This window comes from Barbatula barbatula (genome assembly GCF_947034865.1).
Source record: "Barbatula barbatula genome assembly, chromosome: 15".
NCBI classification, from domain to species: Eukaryota; Metazoa; Chordata; class Actinopteri; order Cypriniformes; family Nemacheilidae; genus Barbatula; species Barbatula barbatula.
In genome coordinates this window covers 21321631-21347937 of record NC_136778.1, presented here as the reverse complement: position 1 = coordinate 21347937, position 26307 = coordinate 21321631, and the positions used below count along the sequence as shown (strand labels likewise).

General features: G+C 37.0%; 1 protein-coding gene across 1 annotated transcript in view; it reads left to right on the top strand.

The window, feature by feature from the left end:
* The window catches only part of LOC306904977 (exostosin-1), a gene marked incomplete at its 5' end in the record, with an annotated part of 169303 nt that extends 143278 nt beyond the window's left edge, over positions 1-26025 (top strand). Inside the window, 9 exons of the mRNA XM_079475278.1 lie at positions 1286-1393; positions 3156-3275; positions 6162-6294; positions 8223-8341; positions 8937-9032; positions 14235-14324; positions 18667-18827; positions 22954-23125; positions 25479-26025. Coding sequence (XP_079331404.1) covers positions 1286-1393; positions 3156-3275; positions 6162-6294; positions 8223-8341; positions 8937-9032; positions 14235-14324; positions 18667-18827; positions 22954-23125; positions 25479-25664 — 1185 coding nt within the window. The 3' untranslated portion in view covers positions 25665-26025. The remainder of the gene's footprint in view (positions 1-1285; positions 1394-3155; positions 3276-6161; positions 6295-8222; positions 8342-8936; positions 9033-14234; positions 14325-18666; positions 18828-22953; positions 23126-25478) is intronic.
* Between the last annotated feature and the right edge of the window lie 282 nt (positions 26026-26307).

The window sequence follows — 26307 nt, the reverse complement described above, 5'->3', positions numbered from 1 at the left end:
TTTACTTTGTCGTGTGTACGTGAAACTTTTCAACTTTTCTGTGTAAACGTGGTCTAAGACTTCCCTACTTCAGCTTAACACAAACAAACACAAAAAAATCACACCTAGCCCATGAGAAAACCATATCCCCACAAAGGAAATGAATATCATTTTAATATCCGGTCTGGGAGACTATTATTACTTTACTATATGCTGCCATGAGCGCAGTATTAATATTTAATGACAGTATTTAAAGAAATCTGTTAAGTCAACCATGTTATTAAATTGAATCTTCACTTGCCTGGTGAGATAAGCATTGAACTCTAAAAAACCAGGTTTTTAAACACACGTTTTCATTTGATCAAAGCAACAGTTTTTCATGAATTGATGATTAAGTGAGACTGTGATGGTTGAGGTGCGTTGAAGTGCACATTTAAAGGGCCGATTAAGTCATCCCCATGCATCCCCATCCACAACCTGCAACATAAGGAATTGGACTCATTTGTTGGTGCGTTCACATTGTAACCTAATTTGCATAATGCATTTAGTAAACCAGGCACTAAAACGACACACACGGTGCATACAAATAAACTGAGCTTAAACGTAACTCCATGCGTTTCAATGAGATGCACATTTTTTTGTTTGTGTGTGAATGTGCAATTTCTATTCAACCTTGCTGTGTTTGATTAAGTTTAGTTTAATGCACAGTAGGATCCTTGAATGAGGCTTTTCTGTGTCTCTTTGAGAATTACGAGTGTTTAATCCTCCACATAGCCAGTAAACGTGAATGTCCTTGTCGTCCGTCTTGTGTGATTCAAAAGAAGACATTCCTATCTTTTTTGTTGGTGAAAAGGAAAAAATACTCATTCAATTTTAAGGGTCGGATAAAGGCTAAATTAAAAAATATGAATTATGACTTCAGTGCAAGAAAACATGACAACATTATCTGGGATGAATAAAAAATTTTCAAAGAACCCTAAGTCAAACCTTTTAGGGTCCTGTGTGTGAATTGTTGCAGCATCTAGTGGTCTGGTTGTGAATTGCAACCAACGGCTCACTACACCTCTCCCATACGAAGCACTACGGTGGCGGACACAGGGCTGTGGTCCGTTTAGGGCCACTGTAGAAACAACATGGCGAATTCCTTGTAAAGGAACAATGGAATCCCTCCACTGTTGGGAAATGTTATGTTTAGGTTGTCTGTGAACATTTCTCGCAACACTTTATTGATAAAAAAAAATTGTGAAAGTATTATTTTGACGTTGTGTAGAGGGGTTTTGTTTCATGTGTTGTATGTGTTACGCAGGCTGCCTGTATTCCTGTGCTGTTGAGTAACGGATGGGAGCTGCCGTTCTCAGAGATTATTGACTGGAGTAAAGCGGCCATCATCGGGGATGAGAGATTACTGCTGCAGGTATACACACATTCACATCAGACCAGCAATGCCAAATAACTCCAAAATCATTCCATCACAGAAACATATCACAAACACTGAGCGGTTTCACAGGAGTTGTATTAAAAATGGATCAAATGAAAATATTGTTCAAGGAAGTCTTGAGATTTGAGGCTTTTCGGCAGCAGTAGACTTCAAATCCTGCATTTTCTAAAGTGACCATTCACTGCACTGGGAAGTTTAATTAAATGGCAGTGAAATTCTCATGAGGAGGAGCGCAGAGCCATGAATGAGGAGGCTTTAAGTGCCGTAATATCTTTAGAGAAGAAAATTGAATCACACTTTTCCCCGAGGCCTTCATTAATCAAGTCAATTTATAATTCCATCCAAATACAGAAGAAGAATTTGCTTACATTTGCAGATGCAATTGATATCTTCATATTCGGGCAAGTTTTTAATGCAATTAACGAGTTCACTTCTGACTTAAAAAAACATAAAATCTAGCGTATAGCGATAGTTCTGGGAGGTTATGTTGGTCAAGCTCACATCAGATGATCTACTGTAACTATAGAAATATGATGCTATCACAGTTTCTGTTTTAAACTGATTCAGTTATTCGCAGCTTATCGTTAATTACCCTCCTCCTTCCCCAACTTCACCTCAACTTTCACGAGTGAACCTACCATTCAGTCTTCCTAGATAATGGTAAACAAACTTGCCGTGCTGTCCTCGCTGTCCTGTTCTGTTTACCCTAAGGTGGGTTATCACTGCTCTCCCCACCCTTATTCATGCTGGCTGCATGGCTGGGCAGGGAGGTTTGCCCAGATTAAGCCCATATGGCCAATGTAAACTGTATGCTTATTGTCAATCATTTTGACAATAGTGATCCTGACAGAACTGTAGTTTTTTAATGACAGTTTTGTGTTATCACAATTAATGAGACTCTATAAGAACATTGTAGACAATTGTCATGCAAACATAAAATACATAGACACATTTGAACCAATCACGAGTAGGGCTTTCGTCGCTGCTGCACTTGTGATCATTTTGTGTTGGTGCAAATATCCGTAAACTTTTTGAGAAGCACAGGTTATTTGTTTAGCACTATCCTTTTGAAATGGTTGGATCACAAGGAATCTACATTTCCTTGATCTTTCAAGATAAAAGAGTTTATTGGACTATAAAACAACACTGAAACTTTAAGAGCTCGAAACTTTTTCTTCAGTGTTAAAAGACAATAAACTAAACTGCAAAAATGATTGCTCAGAAAACAATAAATATTAACATAGGACTGGTTTCAACGGTTTTCTATTAGATGATCAGACACTTGGCCTGTCACAGTGAGGTAGTAATATGTAAGTGATAACACTTGTATGGTATGATGTTGACTTCTTGAGCGTCACTGAAGGTCATTTGTAATAGTTGTGTGTGAGTCTCTAATAAAAAGATGAATCTCAAATTTGAAATAAAATGGCGTCAACTATGCTGAAAAACTAAGATTATAAAGGACCTGGAGGATTTTTCTGAACACCAGTGGACAGTTTGATGGCTCAGATCAACATTAATCTTTTCAACAACAATTACAAATCATAAAACTGTCACAAATTGTCTAGGTACCATTGTAAAGTAATTAGAATCAGGTCTATGTAAACTGTTGACCATACCATTCTAACCTATTCCCAAATGCTCCTATATACATTTTTAGTTCCTCAATCTTTGGAGAATGTAAGTATGCTGAGCTGAGCGTCATCTCTATCTCTCTCTCTCTCTCTCTCTCTCTTAGGTTCCATCGATCACCAGGTCTGTAGGTCCTGACAAAATCTTGGCCCTGCGGCAGCAGACCCAGTTCCTATGGGATGCCTACTTCTCCTCTGTCACAAAGATAGTCTTGACCACACTTGAGGTTAGTCCAGAGATGTGCATTACACAAAATATGAAGAACTGCCAGTTAGTTTTGCATTTCTGAATTGTCTGAGAACAGATTGAACATCTAGGATTTCAAATATAATTTAAGTTTCAAAAGTTTTAGGATCTTAAAAAAACAGAATTTCACACTGCAGCGTAAAGGTTCAGTGTATGATATTGAGCGACATCTCACTCCACCACCTAATTACCGAATGATAATAAAAACAAAAAAAAGCTTTCTTGCCTTTTCCCTTTACATGATTTTATTGTTTGACAGGAGCAGTAAAATCTTGAACTAAATGGAAACTTTTGTACTTTATGTTAATCTCGCATGGACTGGCAAATTTCTCCCTTCTGGTTTCTTTCACTCTGTCTCTCTCCCTTTGTGGCGTCTTCTGTTTTCTTCGAACGCTTTCATCACCTGCTGCTGTCACACATAAAGAGATGCTACCTGTCATGATCAAACACACCGGCTCTTTTCAAGACCTCTCCTACACACACACGAACGCATACGGGTTTACACAAACATTCCCTCACATCCAGACACTTTCTTTGAGAACTTTTTTAGGACGCAGGCCAGCTTTGGCCGGCTCGACGTCAGGTTTGCTCTCGGATGCTGTAATTCTTCATCTCGGGAAGGTGTTGGAAGGTGGTGTCTTTTAATAACAAGACCAGACTGAGAACTGCCAGACATTATGGACTATACATGTGTTCATAAATCAGGCCGAGAGCAGGATTTGTGATCACCATGGTGATGGTGGTGAAGCTGGTGGAGACTCTTAAGGTGTTTTCTAGAATTCATCTGAATTGATATGACAACAAACGGCATTGACTCAAAATTCTACTGTAATAACAACGGTACGAGAAGTAGCGATTTCTAATTTGCATTTAGTATTGTTATGACCCTATCAGAAAACAAATAAATACAATAAGGTGCCATAATCTAACCTGAAAACCCTCTTTCACATGTTCTGACATTAAAAAACACAACTGCATGCATTTCATGTCAACGGATCATGCGGTGTTTTCCTGGTTGCTGAGTCTGAGACCCTTGTCGGCATCTGGAGCTTTTCTAATCCCTCGCTTCTGTTCTGCTAGGAGCACTTTGAGCCGAGTGACTCGCTGTGAAATTCCCAGCGCAGACGTCAGACTGATTTTCTTAGACCGTTCATTCAAGAGCGGTGACACAAAGAGAGTGCAGTCAGTGAAAACTTTATAATTAACACACAGTAATACATAATACTAAGACATAAAAAATGGTGTAAATGTCATGTAGGTTTGTAGTAAAGAAAGAAAACAAAAAAAACATTTTTATTTTACTTTTGTTTTACATGACAACACCGTGTTAAGATGACCAGCCGTGCAGTTTGACCAATTTGATGTATGTCTTTTTTTCCTACACCAAAATCCCCCCCATATATATTTAGCAAACACTTTATCCAAATCGACTTTAGGACAAGGCTAGATTTGTTTCGTTTAACCAAAAGCAGTCACAGTTATTGCAGTTTAATTGCTCTAGAGGCAGATATGCTGTTTCCTTTATTAATAATGATGCTAATAACAGTACAAACATCAATATTAGACATGAACACTCACATGCAAGTAAATGAAGAGCATTGGAGGTATGTGCGTGCATTCACATCGGGACAGACATGAGTCAAATCTGTATAAATCCAGAGAAGTGGAGCATGAGGCAGTCAAAATGCTTAAGTTGTGTATGTGTGGTATCTTATTAACCACATAAATCAAACGCCCTCTCCATGGGCTCGGGCGAACCGATACTTTCATCAGAACGTATGCCACACTGAGTTCATTTCCCTGCTCCACAGCTCAAGACCAGCGAGACGCTTCACTTACTGTGTACACCTGACACGATGAATCCACCCCACAAACAGCACATTATAACATCAGCATGAGAAGGCACCGAGACACATTCTGATCAGTGGTCACGACTCCCGAGCAGCGCTGCACACAGCCTGAAAAGTGAAGCCAAAGCAATTAGCCCCCTGGTGGCGGGCTGCAGTATAGTTCATGAACCCCGCCATCTCCGCCAACTAATGTGAATCAGTTAAGCTAAAAAATCCAATTGCATGTCAAATATATTTTGATCAAAGATGTTTTCTCTCATTTTATGCTTTTAGATTGTTATAAGATCTTATAAAGAGCATATAGGGAGTATGGGTGGGACCCTTTTTCCGCTGCTCCACTACACGCTTACTACTGCGCAGACTCTGGCTCCAAATGACGTCGCAAAATTATTTTTGCAATCTGGAGCTTTTGCCTCTCTGTCGCCATCTCTGTTTGAAACATAAACATGCAGGTTACTTTACACACAGTGTTCATTTTTACGTGGTAAACAAAACCAAATGACCTCAAACTGAATTTCCTGTGAAATCGAAGCCAACAGCTTAACTTATAAATGATTATTATAAGCGAAACCGTTGTGATTCAGGCTAAAGGACACAATAACTGATTTCTGTTTATTTTTAAACCTAAAAGATGGCAGCTTTCAGATTGACTGTGTCACGTCTCTCCGCATTTCACATTCTGTGTGGACTAACAAATTGCTTGTCTCTTGAAATTCACTCCTGGTTAGGACATAATGTTACAGTAGCACTTTACTGAAGGATGCCCATAAACTCGCTGAGATGTGACACTGTCCTTTAAGCTAGACTGAAATGCTGTTCCGGTGGCTGTTTACTGTGCTGAGGACATGCACCATTGCTCTCTCCGGTTATGAAATCAGAATCAATGGCTGTCATTACATGAACCCTGTTACTGTTCAATGTATTTATTTATCCCTTACTTTAAACTGTTTATATTAACCACACAGAAGTGCACAGGCCGCACAATGAAGATGTCGGTGTACGTGTTGTTCTTGCAGATTATTCACGACAGAATCCGAATGCACATGTCCAGAAGCAGACTGATGTGGAACTCTGTTCCTGGAGGGCTCTTCACACTTCCAGAGTTCTCCAGCGACCCCACCCTCTTCCCGTTTTACTACTCGCCACTCGGTGAGTTTGTGTGCGACTTCAGCTCAATGCAGTAAAAGTTTGTTGCAGTGAAAATTACATCATAACTCAGATGGATGTTGTCTCCTCAAGCAATATGTGTGTACATAACATACTGTAGTATTGAAGCGTCAACACACACACGTCCACCACATTCCTCCATAAGCCCAGCGTGTGTGTTTTTGCATGTGAATGTACGGTAGGGGCTTAAAATCGATTTGTCCCTGGGCCTTCCATGTCAGCAGTAAATCTGTATTGCAGGAGTGATAGATTGGTCTATACTCTGCTGTCACAGGCGTTGTTAGTCTCGCTTTCCATAATTTTGATGACAGGACAGTTTAGACTCGCTGTCCGTGGCTATAACTTGAGTTCACTTCAGTGTGCTGTGATATACTGCGGGATCCACTCAGCCAGGGCTGCGCCATAAATCTGGCAACCTGTGATACGTGCTGTTTATTGGCCATTGAGATATCATCCAACTTGACTGGTAGATTGTGCCATTGGTTTTTCGGTGTCCCTGTCTTGCTTGAAACAGTAATAGGTTGTTTTGGAGGCATTGTGGGATGCATATTTTGTAGTACACCCTAATCACACTGTGAACCTTAATTATCCTCAAATGTTCAGAGCCACAATTGCCTTTAATTTGCTCACTGAGTAATAATTAGCCTCCTAGTTTTTTGCATACTTTTATTTCAAAGGTTTCTTGCATTCATATTCTACAGCAGTCATCCTCAATAGGCGGACCGCGGTCCGGACCTTTGCTTCGTTCCATCCGGACCGCGAGACATAGCCTAATAAACCATTGAAAACGTTTGACTTATTTGGTTGTTAAATTGACAACGGAGAATTACATCACACGCACTCTCAGGAACATTTATGTAATTGATCTTCTGCTGCTATATCCTCTAATATCTTTATTCAGCCCCAAACCCACTTCATTTTAAAACCCTGAAAAGTTTTTTTTCAGATATAATTTTTTTTTTACGTTTAGTTTTCATAACAGAAAATCTGTCTATGGCTTTAAACACATATACTGAATAGTATTTATTGGGCCTTTCAAGGAACAATATTGCTTGTATTTTTTGCAAAAAATAGTATTGATATACTGTAAAAATAAGGACATATCTTTTCCTTTTCTATGAATTCCTTTTGGCAACCATAAACCACAGTAATGGGTAACTCTCTAAAAATGTATGATAAAAAAAGATTGGCAATAAACATATTCTTGTTTTGAAGTGAAACAAAAACATGAATTTAATAATTCATGCACCAGAAGGCTTGAGTCCATGAAAGAGTTTTAATCTTGATTATTGTGCTAATTATGAGATTATTTTATGTTGCTTTTGTATAATTGATCAAAGCAACAAATGAAGAATTCAGAAGTAAAGTATACCAACTTTGATCACTCGCTCCACTTTCATTCAGCTGTGATTTTGTGGCGAGTCTGTTAAACACACTGAACAGATATTTGTGTGTTTTGTTCACTTTTTTAAATGTATTAATTACTTATTCTGTTAAGTTATATAGAAGTTTATATTCTAAATTCCTGCAGTGATGAAATGCTCAAGTGTAATTACTGCTTGTGTGAAGCGTCACTTTTGTTTAAAGAGCATAACAAGTTTATACTAGAAAAGTTTCAGCGCTTTGATCAATTCATTAAACAAGCTTTATCTTCTCCGGTTGGCTGTTCTTTGCACTAACTTATATTGTGATGTAATGGAGACTTAATGTAGCTGTCGGGTTATCAGAGTTGCCGTCGCAAATCTAGATAAATGAAGCGAATCTCCGCGGAGAGAAAGAAAAACAAGTGCTTTCTTGAAACTGCTCCCATAAAACAATCTGATACAAACCCGGAGAGATGTTATCAATAGCACTGATTTCATAAACGCTGATCTTTAATTCTGCCACGCGTGTTTGTGTGCTTGATACAGGTAAGAGTCCATCTCAGGATTTTACAGCCGTCATTCAAGCGGTCACACCCCTACAGTCCCAACAGCAGCCCATTTTCAAACTCATCCATGCCATCGCCAAGTCCAAGTTCTGCACACAGGTGAGAACATGGAGTCTACGATGAGATCTAGCAATGAGACAAAACTAGATCGCTTCGGTTAATTATATTCACGCTACACTGTAAAAATACTATGTAAATAAAAATGTAAATACATTATTTAATAATTAAAAAAATATATATATATTTTACACCCTACTTGTAATTTTGCAGTTTATTTCTCGTATTTAACGTTTTTACATAACATTTCAAAACACGTTACATTTTTATTAAATAAAACGGTAAAATTCAGTTAAATTACAGCTGTTTACAGTGTAGGACTACATATGATTACAGCAAGTTACTCGCTAGATGTTGGAATGTGTTGAACTGTATAGTGGGGTGCACAACTTGAAATGGGATGTATTGTTGATAAAAATGTAAAAATAACAACAGTTAACACAAATAAGAATCTGACCTTAAAGTAAGCTCATATGATTCGCTTAGAAATTGTACTATTTTTACAAATTGTACTTATTTAACTATCAGTTACGTATAACGCGTGTCTATCACAGACTACTCTAAAAACAATAAAAGAAAGAAAATGTGTGTCAATTGAAATGTGCTGTGTTTTTCATTTGCTTTGACCGGGTTCCAGATTTTAGTGCTGTGGAACTGTGAGAAGCCTCCGCCACCCAGAAACAAATGGCCCTCCATCTCAACACCCTTCACTATCGCTGAGGGCAATAAAAAGGTGAGATAAAGAGAACGAGAAGGACATACAGGAATACAAGAATGATGGTTTTACAGTAACTCTGAACGCCTCAATATTCTTGGAGACGTGTGCAAGGCTTGGAACAAACTTATACATAAGCAGACTCAGAACTTACAGGGGCTATAGAGTCGAATAACACATAACAAGACAGATGTCACCAGTTAATGTCTGTAAAATGAAGAAATTGTGTGTGATATCTGCACAGCTGTGTGTGGGTGGTGATGCGAATATTCTCAATGTGTATCTTGTCATTAGCACCTTTCAGACACTGTCTGCTCAGCATCTCTCTCTCTCTCGCTCTCTCTCATGTTCAGCTTCTAATCTTCTTGTCATCATTGTTAGTTGCAGATGCAGTTGACCTGAGCCGCTTGTGTTAATGTCACTGTTTGCTTACAGATGTGTTCAGACCAGGGCTTATTAAACCAGGCTCAGCAGACAATCTAAGAGCAATAAACAGTGTCTCACAAAGTTAAAAGATGAATTAAAGTAGTTTGACATCATTTCTGTAATTTAGTTTTGCTTTCAGAATAAATAATGCTTAAACCTTTTGTAAGAGAACTAGCCATTTTTTCATCCAGGACGATTTAAAAAGGATAACTTGCGTGTTGATCAGTTTGATTGTTTGTAAAAATGTAATGCTTTACATTTTTACAGGTATGTTATTAAAAAAAGATTGTATATACACTACACTGTGAAGAAATACGTAAAAAACATGTACATTTGCAGTCTTTTTCTGTAATTATAAAAAAATGCACTTTGAGATAATTATGTAAAAGAAACAGCGATTGTCCGGCAGTAAAAAAACTTGAAAAATCTGTAAAAATTAAAAGTACATTTCTGAGAAATTAAACCATTGAAGTTTACACTGTAAAAAAAGTAGAGTTGTTTTACTTAAATGTTTCTCATAATCTTGAAAATATTTTGATGTAAAGGGTATTTTTACTTAATATTTAAACTAAGGATGACTAGGACCAAATAATAAAGAAAAAGCAGGCATAAAGATTTCGTGAACGTGCCGGGGTTGTCCAAACCGCCTAAAAATAATATTTTTTCACTAGGAAAATGGAAAAAAATCTGATTCAGGCAAATTACTGACCCAACAAAACAATTTATCATTTCAAGTGATTCATTATGAGAATGACATTTCCATTATCATCATCATGACAGGCAGATTTCAGTGTCATTTATCAAGATATTAACAGCTTTTACTCTTATATTAATAGATTTTCTCCACGAATACTTTAGTTTACAAGAGTAACACCGTGTCCTTGACAAACACGATGCGATGCTTCGACGCATGATAAAAATTATCTTTTCCATGTTGTTCAGAGGTTTTGTCCTAACCAGCCGTGACAGGGGTTCAGTTTTTTTCTAATGGAAATGTGAAGCATGCTGTTTGTGCCAAATACTGTATATATAAACCACAAGCAGTCAGATTTGTCCTGAAACTGATATAACGTGATAAATAAAAGAGGCAACAACATGCTACCAGTTTTCAAAACAGAACACACTCAAGAGATCTAAATAGAAATGCATCTTCTCTGAAGCGAGTGAGAGTCCACGCGTCAAACAAGTGTGACACAGATCATCTAAATGTCGATCCAAAGCCATTTGTCATAATTAAATCATGTCGTGACTTATAAGCTATCAATCAGCACATCCAAATCATAACACGCTTTTCTGCACGGCCTGATCAAGATCAATTTTAGTTATTTAATACTGAGATAAAAGCTTAATAGAGATATATGTACTTGGCTTTCCCTAGAAGTGAAATCTCGAGAGGTCACAGGGGACAAAATCTCCGTGTGTTTGTTTGCAACCTGGTTTTTTCATCCAGATAACAGAGGTACTCCACCCAAAAATCTGAATTACCCCTCATAGTAAAGATATTGGTAAATGGTAGTCAAAGGTGTCCCCGACATGTCAACATTCTTCCAAATATCGTTCTTTATGTTCATAAGAAGAAACTTATTTATACAGGTTCGAGAGTTGATGACAGAATTTTCATTTTGGGGTGGAGGATCCCTTTAAGGAGTATGTTGCTTAGAGATGGGGGATTGCCTTTCATCTTTTATAATGTTCAAACAAAAAACGTTGACACAGGGCCTTATCTATTGACGTATATCTGTCTGTCTGTTATAAATGTGTAAGAAAAGAGGAAAAGAAACGAAGGGGAGAGGGACTAAAGGGCAGATGGTTCCTGTGAAGGATCATGTGAGCGTTACGGTTAAATAAAGCTTGTATCCTGAGGGAACAGGAGTGATATGAACCACTTGTCAACAAAAACATCTGGCCTCTCAGATAAGTACAAAGTGTGTGTTAGAAGCTCTACATATATGAAAGAAACTCACAGAATGATAAATGCATACAGCATTTGACATACACACATATTTCATATATAAACTTCAGAGGACTGTTCTGGGTTCAGCTCTAATGACAACAGATGCTTTATCCTTAAAAAAATATATTTTTTTGTCCTTTTAATATTGTTTTACCTGACAGGACAGTGTAGAGAGACAGGAAATGATGGGATGAGAGAGCGATGACAGGAGCCAGAAAAAGGACCACAAGCCGGGATTCAAACTTGGGTCGCCCACTGTGCTTTTTGCGTAACATGTCACCTCATAGTGCACAGGAACACTGTCACCAATGATAATAAAATAATGAATTTATTGAATGTTCAAAGATAGTTTAATATTATTATTATTAATATAGATAATAACAATTACAACAATACTTGAAGATAATTTGCTTTCACATTAACTACGATTTATACTATGTATGTATATTAATATTAATTATTATAATAATAATATTATAATATTGTATTATTATTATTTGTAGTAGTAGTAGTAGTAGTAGTAATATTGGTTTTTATTATTGTTGTTGTTGTTATTATTAATAATAATTATATAATTTCAATATATTATTAATATATATTATTAGCTCTGAACTTCAGACAGCAGAAATATTCCATGTATCCTCATTGTTAAGGCCTGTAAATGGTGCAACCGATATATATATATATAGTATATATGTTTGCTTTTCACTGGTCAATAATGATTTGTTGTTTGTTGACTGTTTCTTTAATCTGACAGATGAGTCAAAATAATTTAACAGCATTACTGTTATCCTAGAATGTAAAATTGCTTGTCTTTGGAAGTTGTTGGGTGGATCATTAATATTTGAGATTTAGCTTTAAAAAATATAAGATAGTAATCTATCGCATGCAATGTAAAAAGAGAAGATGTATCTCACAAATTCTTATTGTAACAACGGGTTCGCAACTTTAAAGACACAGATACATAGTCACAATGTAAAAACATCTGAATACAGACAATTCAAATATATACAGACTCCTGCAGAGGTGATTTCGCACGAATTGTTCTGGAGGTGTGAATAAAAACAATATGTCCCAGATAAGATAACATTAGGGTCGTCTGTGATACGCTCACATTTAAACACAGTTTAATAATCTTCACTTAATGACATGGCAGTCAATTAAATCTGTCGATGGTTTAAGTTTGTTACAGTGATGAGAGTAAATCCATGCATCAGGAGTTCTTTTGCTTAATAAAAGCATCTTCACACATGAGCAGTTTTAAATTATTCAGAGGTATTAAGGAAGAATCAATACCATAATAAGGTCTGCACCTCCCTGTAGCCCCCATTTACTGTAATGGATTAAAACAGCATTATTCTAATGGTACCACGGATCGATTGTGGGAGGCGTTGACTCTCAAGCTACAGCTAAATAATATCTATAACCTTTCTAGTGTGTATATGTTTTTTTAAATCACATTAAAGGCATGTAATTAAGTCAGTTACAAACAGGGCTGAAGAACAGACCATATAGGGCCAGATGCAGATTAAAACCAAACCTGATGACCCAAATTTCTTAATCTGAAACTAGAAAACAGTATTCCATTTTATTTGGCAGCTTTGCACTATTAAAGAAGATGATCACAACCACTAATGACATACACGATTCACTACACTCTTTTCATTTTTTCGTTTCATTTCTTCAACCTTTTTTCTACCACAAACACCTCTCAATGTGAAAATTACCTATCGAAGGGAGACCAAGCCAAGATAGCCGAGCCAATAAAAAATGAAAAGTGCTTGTGTGAACTTTTCAAGATAGGCCTTTAAAGGAATAGTTCACTCATTTATTTACTCTCAGGTTGTTGGAAAAATTCTTTCATACAGACCAGACATCTCATTTTGTGTTACAAAAAAATTGTACATGTATGAGCAAATGATGACAGAAGATGGGGTAACACACGCAGTTTCTGTCATCTCATATCAATCTTGAGTTCCCATACAGTAGTATTGCATATGTCGTATCTTCCAAGAGTATTTAGGTTGATCCAATTCATAAAAGAGACATACAGCTGAACGGTTATTTCCGGAAAAAGACGATTGGACGGAACGACAGCATGAGCACAAAATACATCATCGCATTAACCCCTTCCTGTTGTTTACATTATGCACGTGCGCGCTGATCACCAACAAAACACAGACATATGACTTAGTTTGACTTACCTTGTGCCGTTCATGTTCGGCATGTTGTACACACCATCTATCAGTATCAAACGATCTCCAAATCCAGCATTATATCCACCGTTTATATAACGTACATCACTGAAATGCCGTGAACAAACAAACACAGCTCAACTTGTCTCCCTATCACCAGAGTAACAAGCTGTGTCTTCTGTTGGTGGTTGCCTCGAGGGCGTGCTATTTCTTTCACCTTGCCGTGGCCGAGGTTTTCCGGGAGAATTAATAAATGGAATAGGATCCCTGTTACTAAACAGGCATCCAGACTTATAGAAAATAGAAATACTACGTCATACGTCCGACTGGTTTTAGAACAAGTTGACCATGTTAAGCATGAGAATCCAGCAGGTTCAACAGTGTAAAGTCAGAATGCATGACATGGCATGTTATCCGATCCATAAGTAAACTGTTTCTTTAAGAAGTGTGTCACTTTAAATGGAAATTACTTTGTCAGATCCAAACTACCCTTGTGATGTTTGATTAAGAGATAAGATCTGATTAAAATATGTGTACAAAAATTGTATATGTACAAAATAAATATATTCATAAATTCTTGGACAGTGTATAACTATTGCTGTGAGAATATGTGAATGGCTCATGTCATTTCTTGTTTCCCCTCAGACGATGAGTGGCCGTTTTTTTCCTCATCACGCCATCAAAACTGATGCAGTTCTCAGTCTGGACGAGGACTCGGTTCTGTCCACCAATGAGGTGAGAGATTGCATGTTACACAATTACAATTAAATCTATTTAACCCTTGTCCACCAATCCTGTGTTTTCTTATCAAGCTTTTTGCAATGCATCAATATATCTCTTAAACCAAGAAGGAATATCTGTTATTTAGCATTAGCATTTGAATCAATATATGTGTCAGAGATGGCAACATAACCTAGTTTTTTTAACAGCATGGATAATCTATTGATCTATCTTTCTGTCTGTCTTTTTAGATATTTAAATAACTATAGATAGATTGTCCGATATACAGTAGATAGTCCAGTAATCAATAAAAAGGTTTTAACTTAAGCTCATCGGTCTCTCTTAACACCCTTTGTTTTTTTCAGCTCATTATATTGTCTCTTTCATTCTGTGGCATTTGTGATGCTGCATGTATTGTCCATTGCTGCCATATTTTGTGTTTGTACTGCAGTTTGTTAATGTCAATTCTCTGTCTTCATTTTCCCAGAGAGAAGAGATGATATTTGCACACAGTGCAGCATCAGCAGCCTGCTGGCTTCATTTTTAATTGCTCTCGGCTGTATAATTTAATCAGACAATAATATGAGTTAGACTGAGAGAAAGAGACAGAGGAAATACTGTACATGCAAAGTAAAGATGTCACTAAACTTGGACGTCCAAGTTTAGATTCTATTAGAAAAATGTTAAGTTTCCTTAACTAGTAAACTCTCATAAAACCAACTAGTTTTTTTTCACTAACTATGTCCCGGGGTGAGGTGGGGTGGGGTGGGGTTGGCTGGTCGTATGGGGATATTTATGTAACGAAACCTAGAAAAGAACTAGGGTCATATTTTTTGTTGTGATTAAAACCAGTTTATTTTTATTACAGAACCAAACAAATCATAAATGTTAACTATTACCTATATACCACAACAGGGTTCATATAAATCGTATGAATCGTAAAATCGAATAAATTATAATGATATAAATTATGCAAGTATATGAAAAAAATGTAATATAAAATATAAATCTGCTCTGGGATTTGGGAAAGTAGAGGAAAGTTGGGAAAGTAGAGACTTTCAATTTCTCTACATCGATTAAACACAATAACTATAGAAAATGTTTATATTCAACGTTTCCCTTACAAAACCATGGTTTTAAAAGGATTTCAATTTGTTTAGATTAAAAGTCTGGGTCTGGCAAAAGTGTAAAGAAAATATTTTAAGATATGTCAGCGCGAGTTGTTGATGGAGAAACCATCCCATGATGTCTGTATTTGAAAATGCGCAAATTATAAGTCACGAAGTGCAGTAAATAATTTCTATGTCATTTACACTTGCTATGGTGAATCCGCCAGGTTACACAGGTTAAGCCAGGTTTAGATCATTCAACCTTTTATCCTTTTTAAATGATCAAAACGATTATTTTACGTTTCGAAGGATCAAATTAGATTCCAGATTTCAGCAATTCGACCAAATCTGGCGCAATTATTATTTATAAGGATTATAAATGTGTAGTTAACAAGCATCGCTGCTCGAGCTGTGATATGCAAATCCAGTCGCCTGCAGTGCCAACTCACAGAACACGGCCGCACCATCTGGCCAAGATGTTCAGGGCATTGTGCAGATATGTGGGATTTATTTCTTCTCAGAACAGGCAGGGTGCTGTCATTATTAGAGCATTCGTGTCGTAGTCTGATGAAGGCAGATACTGGGCTGAGAAAGATTTGGCAACAACCAGAAGAATTTTCTGCAATTTACAGGACTGAGACATTTTGGAAAGGATTTTCTGGCAGGAATGTGGAGCTTGTTTGTTAATTCCAAAGCAAAGGTTTTAAGGGAACACAACGTGGGAATTAATCTTGTTAGGGAATGTTTGGTCACCTCCAGTGAACTCTGTTCCTGTTGGAATGGGATGGTGCAAAAACATGTTTTACGATGTGGCTAATTTCGGCTAATTTCTATGAATCATTCATACACTTTAGTGCGATTTACGAATTCCCATGAGATCTGGCTGGACGATGCTAGATTTCTTAAATAAAGTGGTTACAAGTAACTGAGTAATGTGTAATAAATATTTACGGCAAGCAAAGTTTACCGCCAATTTGATTATTTACCCGCCATAGGTTACTGTGCGGACTTCACATAAATCGCTTAATAGGACTCAGTGTTATAATCCCACTACTTCAGTACAGTTGATTTGCCCAATGGGACATTTCCCACACCTGAAGCGCGACAGAGGGAGCAGTCAAGAATGTGAATAGAGGAAAGGAGGTCTGATGTTTCTCTGGGTTCGTCGGGTAAGCATCCTCTGTGTTTGGGGAATAAAGGATTATAGAAATACACACTTACCTTTCCTTGCTATTATCAGAGAGACATCTCATGAGTTGTGTGTCCGATCTCACTTTCATCACATCCATTGTCCTGGGTGAAAGATGCCTTTTGGTGAGGCGCTGCTGATGATGTCCTTTGTATGATTCCCATTAATGCAACACGTGGTCAGTTGTGCACCTATTTAGTTTTATATTTCTCAACATAATGCTCTATGTGCCACTATAAATAATTCCACCTGATGATGTTCTATTAACTGAACCCTGTCCATCTTTACCTCTGCTTGGCCAAGATTTCTACTTAACTTTTATAGCGTACAATGATTACAGGAGCCGAATCACAAAAGTTTAATGAGGGAGGAAGCTCTCGTGGCTTTAGACAAACCCAGCAACATTTGGTTTGGTAATCTCCCCCGAGTAATTGCCCTTTAAGGATTCCAGAGGGTTTTAATTGAAAACTGCTGAGAGTCTTAAAATATGACATATTGTACTTGTAGTTTGTGGTTTTCAGTGAGTGTGAAGAGCTACGGCTCCACAGAATTGATAATTGCATGGTTTCGTCTCATTGACTCGCTTATTAAAATGGGAAATGTAATATGGGGTTGAGATTTTTATGTGCTTCAAGCTTCATTAGGCTGCGAGAACATGTGTGGTATAACAGCCGAGCTTATGGATCTGATGTCTGTGTTACAGTTAATGGCCTGAAGAATTGACCAGTAAAGGCAATAATTGTTGTTGCACGTTGACAAAGCAATATAAAGTAAATTAGATGAATCGGGTGTTGTGCACGTTTAAGTGCATGACTTTGTCTTTATTTCTCAATTTGTTTCTCGATTCATCTTTGTTATACACATGTAAACTTAAAAAGATGTAATTCTTCATCACTGGCAATGGCAAAGTACATAGTGTGTGGTATACAGTAAGAACAATGTGCCATGTTTAAATGAATAAATATTTGGCGTCCTACCTTCCAAAATGAAGCGATTATTTAGCGCAATGTTGTTCTCCTCGGCTCGACCAGCCCCCGCTCCACCTGCCATTTATTTTCCACTCTCTGAAGATCAATAATCCAGGTCCTGTACACATAACAAATAGGATGACTTTCAGCATGTCACCCACAATGCATTGCTTGAACAAGTCGTCATAAAGCCATGATTCCTTAAGGCCATGTTATTTGCATGATGTCATAAATCAGGCCCACAGTACGCGGCTAACGTGACAATTAATCGTTCGTAACATTAAGAGGGACGTTTGCAACCTTTTCCATTTGATTTGCGGGTTCATTTTTGTATGTGTGCGGACGCCGACTTTGACAGGGCTAGAGCTGGTGTCTACATAGTGTACATCCCCTGCATGTAGACAACTCTGTGTTCTGTCTAAAGCACATGTGAATAATCATCTGAAGATGTTTTATAATCTAATGCTAAATAAAGAGCTGAAGTAGAAAAGGCTTGTTCTCTTGTAGCTTTCGTTTGATTCATCTGGTTAGAAGTGAACCTGTGTCAGTTATGTTCGCACAATATCATGCTAATGTTGCTTTGGCTAACGGTACAGTGGTAGCTAGCTGTGTTTAATAGAGGCAATATTATATACATATCTATGTTTTTAGAGTTTTTTAAAAACCTTACACGATAACGCTTTATGTTTTATTACCTTGGAATGAGCTATTTCTATCTACAGAAACCGTGGGTCCCCTTGCATGGAATTCACCATGTTTTTTCTACAGTAGCCCTAAACGGACAAACTGCTCTACAGAGCGCATTTCGTAAATACGCCATATCCAAAACGTGACATCTTTGTCCTCAAAAGGGAGGGGTGGAGAGAGCGATTGGTTGCAATTCGCAACCACACAGCGAGATAACGCAACATTTCATACACTGGACCTTTAATTCTACTCCTTTAATCTCTTCTGATAAGTTTTCAAGTTCTGCGTTAACTTTGGTTTTATTTGAAGTCTGAGTGAACATTACATCCCTTTGTTTTAATACCTGACACGATGTATACGTTATGTTTCCGCTTTCCCTTGCATTTTTCTCTTCGTGTGTTCAGGTGGATTTCGCCTTCATCGTCTGGCAGAATTTTCCGGATCGGATCGTAGGCTACCCAGCACGCAGCCATTACTGGGACAGCGGGAAGGGGAGGTGGGGTTATACCTCTAAATGGACCAATGAGTACTCAATGGTGCTGACAGGAGCTGCATTCTACCACAGGTGCTCTTCTGAGAACACTACAAAACAAGGGGATATTTCACCCAAATATAAAAATTCTGTCGTCATTTATGTACCCTCATGTGGTTCGAAACCTGTATATGATTCTTTCTTTAGTGGAACACAAAATAAGATATTTTGAGCGGTTTCGTGTTAATACAATGGAAGTCAATGGGGTTCAGTGTTGTTTGGTTACCAACATTCTTCGCTATATCTTCTGTTGTGTTCTGCAGAAGAAAGTCGTACAGGTTTGGAATGATATGACGGTAAATGACGATTTATTTTAGGGGTCTTTTAAATAAATCCAGCACTTTATAAAGACACGCCATTGGTTGGCTAATGTTGTGCTGCTAAAATATACTAATCAATGTTTTAATAAACTAAGAGTGTTTTTTCTCGGAAACTGAACATACAAATGGCTTCCTCGCCCATCTCAGTATATAACACTACACTGAGAAAATTGAGAAAATGATTTAGAACTGAAGAAATTACACAACTTAAGCTTTAATTGACTTGAAACGGAATGTAAAGGAGGATTTAAAAATGAAGACAATATCAATTTTGACAACCACCTGGTTTGTTACTAACTATTTTAGTTATTAAATCGATTCTTCTGAGACCTCAGTGAGATCCAAATTAAAATTAAGTTCGTGATATTCGACTATCCATTATATTTAATGTACTGTATTTACTGCGGCAGTTGAGGAATTTCTTTAGCTTTTTTGGAAACACTTTATTGTACAGTACCCTTGTTACACGTATTTAAATTGTGCATAATTACATGTAACTACCCCAAAACCACACCCTAATCCAAACTCTAGCGCTTTTTATTTATTACTTGCTTATCACTAAGGGTGTTATGTATACAGTTTTTGTATATTAAAAACATTTTGTATATTAACTGTTTATAAACTGTTTATAAACTGAAGGGTAAAATGGGGACCTGTATATGGGGCGCCGTTTGTAAAATGAAATGTGTACCAAAAACCTGTCAAATTTGATCAGATTTAAAGCTAAATGTTAGATTTTATAAGATTAATCTTAGTCATAAATGTTTTATCTAAATCTTTAATGTAAGTATAATCCTGTATTTGTATGTTATATTTAAATGTTAAATCTAAACGTTAAATGCAAAGTTCATTCCAACATACATGTAAATATTTTAGGTAAATCTGGTTTTAAATGCATAAATATAAATGCTATATATGTATATATATAATCTAAATCTAAACAAAAATGTTAAATCTAAATGTTAATTTTAAATGTTAATGTTTAGCTCAACATTTAGAGACTGTGCGCAATTATAAATGGCGTTCGCGCGGATTGTCGCAATCCAGCAAAGGGCCGTTTGAATGTACACGTTCTCTTAATGTTTAGTTCAACATTAGATTTAGATTATAATGTGATTTTATATATAGTATTTATATTCATGCATGTAGAATAAGATTGACATATAATTTTACATTTATATTAACTTTTAAAATTAACATTTGCATTTAACATTTAGACTTTACATTTAAATGGAACATTATTCATTGTTTGAACATTTAAATGTTTTGAGTATGTAATAAACGTGATTCAACTTTTATTATTTATATAATTTATGTAAATCTAGTGAATTGTATCTAGTTTTGTTGGTAAATATGACGAAATATGACAGGTTTTGGGACACATTTCATTTAACAAATGGCGCCCCATACCTGTATCTTAAAATGAATCAAGATGAAAATTCACGCGCATCTTGATAAATTATGTATATAAATCACCTGGCAAAAAACAGGTCTAACCCTGAGGAAAATATGTTTATCATAAATCTTCTTGTTTTTCTATTCCAACATATCACCTCACTCTTCAGAGAGCAATGTAGATGTAGAAGAGGTGTCTTACCAGCACTGTATGCCAATAACATGTCACGTGATCCGTTAATAAATATGATATCATAACATTTATACCATATCATAGCTGAACCAAGAGGCAGGAACTTTTGAGTATCCAGCGAGCAGACGCTTTATTCTTCAGCAGAGTCATGGATCAAAGTCCCTCTGAAGAGACCACAGGGCTTTACACAGTACTCTGGCTTCCCTCTGGAAACACAAGACTGATTTGTTTTCCTTTGTGTGTAAAATGTGAAATACAGGCCATAGATGCATGGAGCCGTATTGAGAAATCATTCAAATCTGATTATAAATCCTTTTTCTGGTTTCAAGCAAACAAACGTTTGTCAGGAGGCTCTGTTTGATGATTTTGCATCACTGCGGGTAATATCAGCTGTGATATATTTATAATGCACACGTCAGGAATTGGTGGCTTGTGGTCATTTTAAACATTCTCTTACTTTCTTAAGAAGTGCTGGTGCGAGAGTTGGTGCTCGACTGGCGATCTTTAAAACTGAAATGCTTTTGACATAAGCGAGGCCAAATTTAGCTGTTTATGTCCTTGCTTTCCATGCGGATGGCATGTATTGCTTTATTCCAGAAATAATGATCTTGTGCCTACTGTGCTGCATTGGTTTTTAATACAAACCGACCAGATTTCAACAGAATGTGAACAGTCAGTCATCAAGATCACATTTGATAAAAGTCATTTATATATTATGCTATGTGAAAGAAGCAAAATCACGGTCTCTGCTGGTCCAAGGGTCCTGTAAATATAAACTATAAATATAAAGAGAAATATATTGCTACACTGTAAAAAATGGTAATCTGGAGCGCCAGAAAATAGATAACATGTTATTTACGTGTTTTTCATGTTATTTTACAACCAATACGTACATTTATGGTGTGTTTTGTAATTTGTCTGTAGTTTTCACTAGTTTTACTGAATATTCTGTATAAATAAAATAGGAAAATTCTGTAAAATATTTTTTTTATAGTGTACATTAACTATATTCACATCTACATCAATGGATGATAACGTGATACACTGTATATAAAATAAAGGTCAAATATATTAAGTAAATAAATAAAATATTTTTAGGCTGCATTTGTTTTTAATGAAAAATGTTTTATGACCAATTAAATTGTTATTGTTGTGGTAGACTCCAGTATTGTCTTGAATTTATAATGATTCAATCTTTTTCTATTGAGCTCTTTTTATACATATTGTTCATGTGAACAGGCCTTGACAATTTACAATTTCCAGACTTGAGGTGAAGATACGCTGTTAAAATAGCTCAAATTTACAGAATTTTACTGTTCTGTTATTTTTGAAATACGGTCAAAAACCGTCAAATTACAGCAAAGACTGAAAATTTACAAGAAAACAGGGAGTTTGTCATTTTACAGGAAGAAATGTTATTTTACAGAATATTTCTGGCGCCCCAGCTGCAAACAGTACAAGAGAAAATACTGTTAAATACCAAAATCTGAACAAGAGGCTTGAAGATGTTAGAGTCTGGAACTTGTAAAAAGCTATAAATGCGATACAGAGATGGCTCAGAGACAGGCTGATATTAAAGCAGGTAATAAATGTTCCCTCTGACAGCTTCACTGGCCGTATTTTAACGATAAATGGCACAGGTGAGATGGAGTTCACAGTTTGTTTTAGCTGAAGGTCTCTGCGCCTATCACTCACACACCAAACGTGCGTGTTCACAAACAGACCTTCAAACTGACACATCACACGGCCGACACACAGATTAACCGCTTTGCTACACCGGTCAGCGGGCCGACACACACCTGCAAAGTGACCCGCGGTTTAAAGTGCGTAGGAGCAAAAGACGTCAATAAATGTGTGAAGTGAGATAAGCCACCTGCAGGTCTGAGAGACGCTGTCCCTCAAAGAGCGAGAGAGGGAGAGAGAGAGAAAGAGAGAGAGAGAGAGAGGAAACGTCTGCAGGCAAGAAAAGATTTGGTTTAATAAGCACAGTGAGAGAAACTGGTAGTGTCGCTCACAGAAATTAAAACATCTGTCTTTCAGAGTTTCTCACGGCAGGGTGCATTTTGTCCCCTCTCTCTCTCTCTCTCTCTCTCTCTCTGGCCAGTCTCACCCAGACGAACATTAAATTCGATGAATTCAATAAATAAAGCTCATTTAAGTTTCTTTTACGTATCAGTTTTGTCTCAAATGTTTCTTACAATTCCTGGATTTGTTTTGCTGTAATATTTCTAAGCATTCTATTTTTCCGCAGGTATTATCATCATCTGTACACATACTACCTGCCAATGTCCCTGCTCTCGATGGTGGACCAGTTGGCCAACTGTGAGGACATCCTCATGAATTTCCTCGTCTCCGCGGTAACCAAACTCCCGCCAATCAAAGTCACACAGAAGAAACAATACAAGGAGACCATGATGCAGCAGGTGCGAATGTGTGTGTGCGTCACTGTAAATAGGCGAGTGTGTGATTTCCCTATTGAGGTCAGAAACGGCAGTGTGGCGTGTGATGGATGATGTGCCCCGGGGCTGTATGTGTGCACCTGATTCAGCAGTATTGGGCTGTTTGATGAATGTCTGCATGGAAAGACGAGATTAATGATTGACAGGAAGGTTGCCGCATCTTTCTCTCTGTCCTCCTCACTGTTTATACCACTGTTTTACATTCAAAGCTCTTATTTACTGTATATACTTTTGTTGTATTCTGTGTTTCTTCATTATTTCATTTCTGGTTGTTTTATGAATATTCTCATAACATCACATTTCTTAGCTATAGGGTTGCACGGTGTAGGGGGATATTGGGTAAGATGAGCCAGTGGGTAAGTTGATCCCCCATTTGACCGCACATTTTGGAATCACCTGTTATTTCCGCCAGAATGTGGACCTGACGGCATAAACTGATTTTAAAAGCTGTTTGGATTGTCAAAGTAAAATGTTTGCATATCAGCTTTAATGGCTGGTACATCAAAGCAAATGTATCCAGGTCTAAAAATATTCTCATACCATTTACCAACATATTATACCACGCAAATAATTTGCCTAAATAGTAGCCTGAATTTGAAATCTAATGTCTTAATTCATCGCCCCTTTAACTTCAATTTCTCATTTTTACACCTGATTGTACTCATACGGTATATTGTATATATTCCCAATTTAAGTCACCAACGGCAAAACATGATTGGCATTAAAAATATATAATCTATAATCTACAAAAACAATCAAAGTGAGAGCAGAAATCTATTTATTTTGAACAAACGCTCTGTTTAGTCTGTTTTTGGAAGGTTACAACCTTGGTGTTTCACAAGACAATTCGCAGTGAAAAATGCAAGCCACGGCCGCTAGTTTTCGCGTTCGAAATTCCTTTTCAAATGAGATGCGTCAGAATACGGAAGTAAAAACGATCGCAATTTCCTGTTCACGGGGACTTTAAAATACATGCAAAGCATTAAAGTAAATTTGAACGCTTACATCAGAGCCGCTGAAAAACAGAGTTAGGACACTCTCATAGACGTCCGTTCTAAGAATGGAATGCGGAAGTAAGTCGTGTCATGGAGTGACCAATAGATCCAAACACTGCACTGCAGCCCATTCAAGTCTCCTGGACGCATTTGCTGTACTGTTGGTGAATAATGTCATGTTTATACATTATAACGTGTTGGTGGAAATATCTATCTTTGTCATAGATTTTATATTCATATCACTCCCCGGAAAAAAATATACTATAAATGTAGTCAACATAGTTGTCTGTCCCGCTAAAATCCATTCAAATAGGTTGACAGCACAGATTTGTGTGGAACTATTGAGCGCTCCATGAACCACACGGCGGTGAGATCCAGTGTCGTAACTCTGTTTTTCAACGGCTCTGTCTTGCCTCTGCCTTTTGGAGAAGTTTCTCTCATAAATGAATTTGTGTTTTGAGCGACTCTGTCGAGATAATGATTTTGTGAGTCACTCGCATCATTCTTGAATTATTAGTCGTTTTGAACAAACCGCTTGAATGATTCACTGACGTCCACCTACTGGCCCTTTCAGTTTTACATAAAATAAGCCTAACATTTTCCTTTATAAACATTGCCTTATAAATTAAATTTGTCGCACATTTTTATTAGTTTCCACGTAAAATATATTCTAGTATACCTTATTATTTACTACAGTAAACACTACTAAAATCGCTAGATACTCAGGTTTTTAATCAATAAGTATTCGACAGTATTTGTTACAGCTTATCGAATTACTGTAGTTAATGCAACAAAATATTGTAGTGTACAGTATAAATAGTTTACTATAGTAAATACTAAATGTTTCATTTTGATCTGTGTATTAAGGAAGTTTATTTATATTGTAGATTTAAATTATGAAAATGGCACAGTATCGTGATACTACTTGGTATCGTGATACATCAGCTGGTATAGTATCGTAAGATTTATTCATGGTACCGTGGCAACCCCATCCTCAGCATTGGTATTACTACAAAATCCATAATGATTCATTATACTTTCTTTAGTACATTAAAAGATGCAGGTGTGATTTAAACTTTACCAACTAATGTTTCTTGTAAGCTCCATCAACAAGGGGCTCATTGTTATTTCTGAGAGTTTTACTCGAGGTATGATCATAACTGTTGTCTGTTCTCTGAGTCGTGAAATGAACACACTGTGTTTGTTCTGTCTGCTCGGGTCCTCGAAAACGCAGCCCAATTCCAGTAACATGTTCCAGCTTTCATTTATAATCTGCTCGGCGAACCATACACAGACACCTCTCTCTCTTCTCTCTCTCTTAGGGCTCTAAGGCGTCTCGATGGGCCGATCCAGACCACTTTGCACAGCGTCAGTCCTGCATGAACTCTTTCACAAGTTGGTTTGGCTTCATGCCTCTCATCCACTCTCAGCTGCGTCTGGATCCCGTGCTCTTCAAAGACCAGGTCTCCATCCTACGCAAAAAATACAGAGACATCGAGAGGCTGTGAGGAGCTTCATGCATTTACGTCCTGACATAGTTGATTTGCCTGGACTTGTTAACAGATCAAATATATTCTGTCTACGAAATATGCAACACTTGATGGTTTTATCTTCGGATAAAAGTTTGGAAGTCGCTTTTGCGTCTTTGCAGCGGCCGGATTGGATCTGTTGGTGTTGTCGTGTGACTTATGTTGGTGATGTCATCTGTGAGAGGGCGTGAAGCGGAAGTTAAAGTTAAAGACTTGTGAATGGATAAAAAACAAGGGTCGCCTATGCTTGCAATATGTATTTTAATTTTTTTTAAAGAAATTATGTTTTTTTAAAGAAGTAAAAAATAAAACCTATGAATGCAAAGTGGGTGTGCACCCTCAATATTTGTCGTATCGTTTTATTGTGTTTGTTCTTTAATATTTGATTTTCTCGGGCAGTGAAAACCGTTTGTTTGTCAGATTGGAAACTTAAAGATCTTTAGTAAATAGTACTTCAAGACAAATCATTAAACCAACACGTTATATTTGTCATATTTACTGATGTTAGATTTATATGCACACCTAACCAAACAGGTTCCTATAGTTTCATTTTTATATGGACTTTACTTTCAGCCAATATGAAAGGGTGTGCTATCATAATAACACTAAATTCATGCAGATG